Genomic DNA, 6,954 nt, shown 5'->3' with positions numbered 1-6,954 from the left:
GTCATAAAGCTCCGCCCCCTTAAACTCCTTAAATCCCACCGTTGCAGCGACGCCCGCAAGATGCTGCTGCCTGGCATTGGTCAGGAATGGATGCTCTGCTGCTCCCCTGCCCAGTTCTCCCTTGTCCTCCCCCCGCCTGTCTGTCTGCTCTACCCGCCAGCGGGGCAGATGCTCCGTGCCCTGGGCAGGGCCAATCCCCTTTGTTACCGGCCTGTACAACATCTAGCATAGCTGTAGGCTCAGGCTACCGTAATGTATATATTTGAGGGGGGGTAGGTATCTCAGGAATCCCTTGCTCAAATGACCCCAAATTTAGATCACTAGCCCTACTGCATGTGCCCATGAGGCATGCCAAGTTTCAAGGCGATACGGGTAAGGATGTGGATTTTACGGCACTTGGAAGAGAATGTCCTAACTCCGGAGCCCTGGCACTCTGCTGTAATAACAGCCCCTCCCTCTGCTGCAGCTCAGTAAGGCTCTGTCTGTCTGTCTGTCTCTCTCTCCTGCAGGGCAAATGACATAGGATGACCCCTGCTGGTCCCCTCTTACTGTCTGTGATATCGTCTCTCTTGTGGCTAACGCGGGGCTTCGACCCAGCTCCCAGCGCCTGCTCAGCTCTGGCCTCCGGGGTTCTCTACGGCTCGTTCTCGCTCAAGGACCTCTTCCCCACCATCACCACCGGCTGCTCGTGGACCCTGGAGAACCCTGACCCCACCAAGTACTCCCTGTACCTCAAGTTCAACCGGGAGGAGCAGGTGTGCGCCCACTTCTCCCCCATGGTGCTGCCACTCGACCATTACCTCGCCAACTACACCTGCGGCCCGCAGGGCGACGCGGGGCTGCCCCTGCGGGGCCCAGAGGACGGGGAGGAGGAAGGGGAGGCCCGGCTGGAGCTGTGCCAGGGCGCCAGCCCCATCACCTTCCTGCACTTCGATAAGAACTTCGTGCAGCTGTGCCTGGCTGCCGAGCCGGAGGCAGCGCCGCGGCTGCTGGCCCCCGACGCCCTGCAGTTCCGCTTCGTGGAGGTTCTGCTCATCAACAACAACAACTCCAGCCAGTTCACCTGCGGGGTGCTGTGCCGCTGGTTCGAGGAGTGCTTGCAGCTGCGGGAGCAGGGGGGGCAGCGCTGTGGCCTCACCCAGGCGGGCTGCAGCTGCCAGGCCGAGGCCTCGCCGGCGTCCCGGCCAAACGAGACCCTCTCCAATGCCCTGCCACCAGCCGGCACCCCGGCCGCCGCGAGCAGCAGCCAGTGCTGCATGACCGAGCTGCATTCTGGGAATGCGAACGATTTATACGCCCCGGAGATTAAATACGGTAAGGGGGCGCCGGGGCCTGGAGGGGGGCGGGGGGTTCAGAGGAAGGGAGCCACAGCCGGCTCGGGCTCCATTTGATCGTTGGGTGCTGAGAGGGGGATGGAATTTGGCCCCTTCTGCCACCGACAATCTACTTCCCCTGTTAGCCCTCTGGGGGGCAGGTTGCCCAGCGTGGGCAGTTCTAATGCCATCCAGGAGAGGGCAGCGGCGCTCGTGCACATTAGTGGTCATCTCTAGTGATTACAGCCGCGGGCTAGTGCATCCGGCTAGCGACCCGTCTGGCTCCAGTCTGTGCTGAGCGGAGACGAGGAGCTAGTGGAGTTGGTTTATAACCAGAGCGCTCAGCTCCAGTCCGTCCTAGCGATGCCCACAATGGACTTCGGTCTGTTAGCATCCTGCCCTTGTGTTTGCTGGGAGTTCATGTTGCCGGTTGGCCTGGAAGGAATCCAGCTCGACTCCGGTTCCAGTCTCCGCCCCCGGCGCCCGGAGCAGATGTGTGCAGGGTGTGTGTGCAAGGGAGCCGCTGCAGCGCAAGCCGGGCGCAATGTGTTGCTTCCCGATGCGCTGCTGGGTTGTGAGGTTGTCGCGTGATGGGACCTGGCAGCTTTGGGGTACATTGGGGTATCGTGAGCCTGCCCAGAGGGCCCCCGGCGACAACCGTGCACTCTGGCAGTGCCGAGCTGCCTGGCTTCAGGCTGGCGAAGGGGAAAGGTTTGATGGCTGGGAAGAATTGAGCACGTCAACTTGCAGCGTCCTGCCAGCTTTCTTGGCCCGCTGCAGTTTCCCGGCTCCGAGGCGTTTCTCTTGGGTGCAGATGGCTCCGTGCGCGTCCCCCAGGGCGCTGTGGAAGGGGAAAGGCCAAGTGCAGTGGGGTGCTAAGTCCATCAGGGGACAGAATGGACTTCAGGGCCCAGCCCAGACCCATCAGCCTCCAAGGGACTCCCAGCAGCCTCTCCTAAATCCCAGGCCTTGGATCTCTCATCCCCATCACAACGGTCCCTCCCAGCTGCCTTTGCTGGAGGCTTGAGGCTGGCGCTGCAAGGAGGAGAGAGTGAAAGGCACAAGGGGGCAGCTGCGCCCATAGATAGGGCTGGAGTTTTGCCTGTCTCTCCTGCACTCCCATCACGGGGGTGGATCCGGGGCATCATCTGACGCACCGAGAGAAGGCATGGAAAAGCAACTGGGGTGGGGGTGGGCGGGGGTGAAGAGGTGGTGCGCACTGGAGGGCAGTGGGCGGGGGGATCCAGCCCTGCACCCAGCCGGTGGCTGCACCATTCACTGGAGTCGATGGAAAGACGGGAATCCAAGGGCTTTGGTCAGGCCCCAGGATTCTGCCCCCCCACCTCAACTTACCCCTGGGATGGGTGAATTCAGGCCATGGCGATTTCTCCTCCTCCCCCTCTTCCCCCAGCAATGGGAAAGTAGGTACTTGGGGTGCCTTTCCCTGCTGGTCCTGCCCCACGTCCCCAGCCAGTTAGCGCAGCCCCTGTGCTCCCTCCTGAGGCTGGGGGCTTCTCCCCAGCTTCCTGCGGCTGCCGCGATGACTGGAGCGCCTGGGGCAGGAGGCCCTGTCATCCCGCACTGGCGGAGATGCAGCGAACAATTGACAGGTAAAATGACCCATTCCTGTGACCAGTTACGCCTGACTGCAGCAGGCCAGGTGCCTGTTATTCCAGGCCGGATAGACAGGTGCACGGCAGAGCTCTGTGGGCTATTAACCGGGAGGAATGAGGCCATTTGCTTGTTGTAGAATCTCATGAACCTAAAGTGAAATTAAAGCGTCAGAGCCTCCCTGCCCGATGGCTGGGCTGGTTCTCACGGCCCCGGCAGAGTGGGGCTGGGTGGCCCATGCTGTGGGCTGCTGCTGCTTTGAGCCACTCCTAGAGAAGTGTGAGGGGGGGCTTACGGTCGCCTCTCCCAGGGCCAGTCAGCATCTGCCACGGCCCCCACCCTTCGAGCCAGTCTGGGGCAGCTCCTCCAGGGCATCTCAGTCCAGACCCACAGTGCCCCCTGCTCTTCTGGCCCTGGTCCTCCCTTGACTGACATGAATGACGAACTATGCTGTGGTTTCTTGACATGAACAAATGTCCGTTTGAGATGCTGCCGGAGTTTTGTTTGCCTTGCGACCTTGCTCTTCAGACTCTTGGCTCTTTGTTTCCCCTGCCAGGCTCTTCAGTGACAGCTGGCTGGTGGATCGGCCCTTTGGGCCCTGGAGCCCTCTGACCTGTGGCCAGTAACCAGAGAGGCATCCCTGCTGGCTTATGCACTCAGCTTACTCGTGCCCCTTGCTTTAAGGGGTAGGCGCTAGTCCATATTTCTGGGTCACTTCCTCCAAATGGGGACCATTGGGCCGCTGAGGGCTCTGTGTGTTTGGAGGGCAGCGGCAGCATTGTGTAAATCAAACAGTACGAGATCCGAATTGCCTTGGTACTGGAATTGGGAGCTGTGGCCAGGAGTAGCCCCCCAGTGGGCCATCGCAGCCGGCCAGATGTTCCCCCAGGTGCCAGGGCTGGCGGGACGGGTGTCGGAGCAGTTTGGCAGTGACATATCCTTATCTGGGGCGCTGCTTCCTGCTATCCTCATCGGCTCAGGCCTGTAGCGTTACTGGCTACTCTTTACTGGGCTTCAGTGTTTCCACTGGGAGCTAAACGTCTTCCTGGGCAAATCCCTCCGAATAATTCCTGCTCTCCTCCAGCCACGTGGTTATAAACCGCTTCCTTCCACGGGAGATCTTGGTGTGCTTTTTTCAAATGTAGATTTAGACGGAAGGCTAGGAGCCTGCTGCCTGGCGCAGATGCTTTCCCTGGGGGGATTCGCGCTTGGAGCCCTGCAGAGCCCACGGGATGGGGACAGGTCCCCGCAGGGCTTGGGAGAGCCGGCGCCCCCTGTGTGTCCTGGGAGCACGCTGCCTTGCCCTCTGTGTGTGAGTACTGGGGGCCGTAGGCTGTCTGCGTAGTAATGCCACGGTTGGCTTCGGGCAGCCCTGGGACAGTGTGGGTTTCCAAGAGTGGGCGCTGATGCCCTGTTGTCTAGGGGCATGTCTACAGTGCAAAAAAAAAAAAAACAAAAAAAAAACCCCAGCCAAAAACAACCCCTGTGGGTCTCCGAGCCCGGATCACCTGACTCGGGCTTGCGCTACAGAGCTAAACGTCGGTGGAGACGTTCCTGCTGGGCTCCGAAAGCCGGCAAGGTGGGGTGTCTCAGTGTCCAGGCTCCAGACCAAGCAGGAACGTCTACGCTACTCGATTTGGCCCTGTAGCACAAGCCTGAGTCAATTGCCCCAGGCTCTGAGACTTGCTGCCCCGAGTTTGTTTATGACTTTTTTGCAGCTTAGAGGTGCCCTGTGGTTCCCTGCTGGAAGAGGCTAGTGTGCTCTCGACCGGCCTGTTGGGTAGCTGGCTTGGGCAGCATTCTGCCTGCGTGTGTTGATAATTTTGATGGAGAATATCCATGTTTATTTGTAAGCAGGGTTTTTTACATATGTATGGATAGAAATGTTTGCTGAATTTCTCGGGGTTCAGTTTCTGCATCTGGGGAGGGAGGCTATGCCCTTTCTGCCATCCCTTGCTTGTCTTGTCTGTGTAGATCACAGGAGTGGGACAGGGGCTGTCTCTCGCTGTGTGTTTGTGCACAGTGGGGCCCTGCTCTGTGCTGAGGCTGTGGCTGCTGCCGTAATACAAGCGGTAACATGCAGCATGGGCCATGTTTAGCAGGCTGGAGCTCTCCGGATCCCAGGGTACGCTGGAGTGCAGTGGGCATCTCCAGGGTGCAGTCTGTCCTTGGTCTCTCGCTGCCAGCCCAGGCCTGTCGGGGTGACGGCTTTCGTGGTACGGCCATATGGGCAGAGACCCCCTCCAAACTCACTGCAGGCCAGCTCCCCAGCAGCCAGCGCTGTCCTGAGCCAGCTGCAAGTGGGCGGCCTCGAGGGGAGGGGTGCCCAGCAGAGCTGCCTGGCTCAATCGCCCGTGTCGTGCGCCAGGCCCCCTCGTGCCCCCTGGGGATCTCCGAGGCTGCTGCTCTGAGCAGGCTCCTGTGTCTCTGTGTGTGCCCGAGCGGTGATTGTTCTGGAAGGGCAGTTGCCTGAACTTCGCCAAATTATGTTTGACATTCAATTAAACCCACAAGGCACCTGGATGTAAAATGTTACTGTAGAGATGAAGTCGCAGGGGTAATTCATTTTATTGGCAGGATGATCATGGGCAGGGTTGGCAGGGCTTGCTGGAGACAGCCTGGGCTTTGGGAGCGTGTCGACAGCTCGCGCCACAGAGCGTACGACGGCCTGGGCCAGGCTGGGATGCCGGCATGTGGCGCCCGGCCCCATCAGCTTTGCTCGCGGGATCAGCTGCCGGATTTGGGCCACTACTGGACTGGCATATCGCTGGGCATTGGCATTTAGTGCCACTGCCTCCCTCGCACGTCTGTCCTGAATCCCCGGTTTGTGACCCTGTCCTCCCTTCTCACGCAGCTCAGCAGCCCCTCTGCCATACAGAGCTTATGGATGGATCAGGGCTCCCACCTTTCTAGGAGCGCCGCACGTTCCCGCTCGCTCGTGTACGCGTGTGTGCTTGATCTCACCCTCACATTCTTGCACGCTCACACGCACTCTTCTTTCTCACACAATTGCACACCGTCTTTCACATTAGCACACCTGTGCGTGGCATGGCACGCTGACCCAGACATCCTTCACTCTTGCGCACTGGCACGCAATGCATCGTTTTTCACATTTGCACACTTGTGCATGCTGTGGCTCCCTCACTCTCGTGCACGTTCTTCAACCTTGCGTAGCTGCATGCTTGTGCGCGTTGTCGCTCACATTCCAGCTTTCCCACGGGTGTTCTTTGGCTTGCTGCTGCAGGTATTTGTATTCCCATGTGCTTGTGCGTATTCTCCTCTGCCTTCTGCACTTTCCTTTCATGGCTGTATGCTCGTGCACGGTCTCATGCACACTCAGACACTCACGGCTGTGTGTGTTTTTGTGCATTAGGCACACACCTGGACACAAACACAAATGCACAGGATCTTCTTTATGCACAATCAGAGAGCAGGGGGCAGCGCATCCAGGAACTGACAAGAGACGCGGGTTAATCTGGGGAGAGAACAGCTACTGATGTGCTAGGTCTGATAAACCTCCAACTTGTTGTTAGAGTGTCAGCAAGCGTGTCAAAAGGGGGGGTGTGTGTGTGTGGTTGTGATGAGTTTGTGTGCATGCGTGTGAGGCCACAGCTGGCGACAGAGAAGCCGGCCTCACTCCAGTGCCCTGCAGCGGGAAGCCTGCCTGTTCCTGGCTGGAGAAGCAGCGAGCATCGCGGCAGACGAGAGGACAGAGTTGTTGATGTTCCCGAGCGCGGCTTTCGCTGAAGATGGTGGGTTGCGGGGGGGGCCCTAGCCTGCCCCAGCCGGGACTCACACCTGGCATCCCCCCAAGTCCTGGCTTCATGGAGACACTGCTAAGAATAGCCCCCTGTTTGCCTTTCAGGTTCTCCATGGCAGGCTGGGCTGTGGGGCTGAATGCTGGGCCTTTTATTCAGCATTGGCAGAGGCCCAGCCGTGATCTCATCAGGCCTCCCCCAGGGAGCTAGAGCCACACATTCCCCCCGGCCTGCTTGCTCCCGACGGGACCAGGCCTGGCTCCTCCGGAGCT

General features: G+C 59.6%; 1 protein-coding gene across 1 annotated transcript in view; it reads left to right on the top strand.

The window, feature by feature from the left end:
* Positions 1-515: 515 nt before the first annotated feature.
* Positions 516-6,954, top strand: part of ADGRB2 (adhesion G protein-coupled receptor B2) — a 73,509-nt gene continuing 67,070 nt past the window's right edge. Inside the window, exon 1 of the mRNA XM_077837736.1 lies at positions 516-1,314. Coding sequence (XP_077693862.1) covers positions 525-1,314 — 790 coding nt within the window. The 5' untranslated portion in view covers positions 516-524. The remainder of the gene's footprint in view (positions 1,315-6,954) is intronic.

The sequence above is a fragment of the Eretmochelys imbricata genome, chromosome 19 (assembly GCF_965152235.1).
Source record: "Eretmochelys imbricata isolate rEreImb1 chromosome 19, rEreImb1.hap1, whole genome shotgun sequence".
NCBI lineage: Eukaryota > Metazoa > Chordata > Testudines > Cheloniidae > Eretmochelys > Eretmochelys imbricata.
This window is presented reverse-complemented; position numbering and strand designations above follow the sequence as displayed.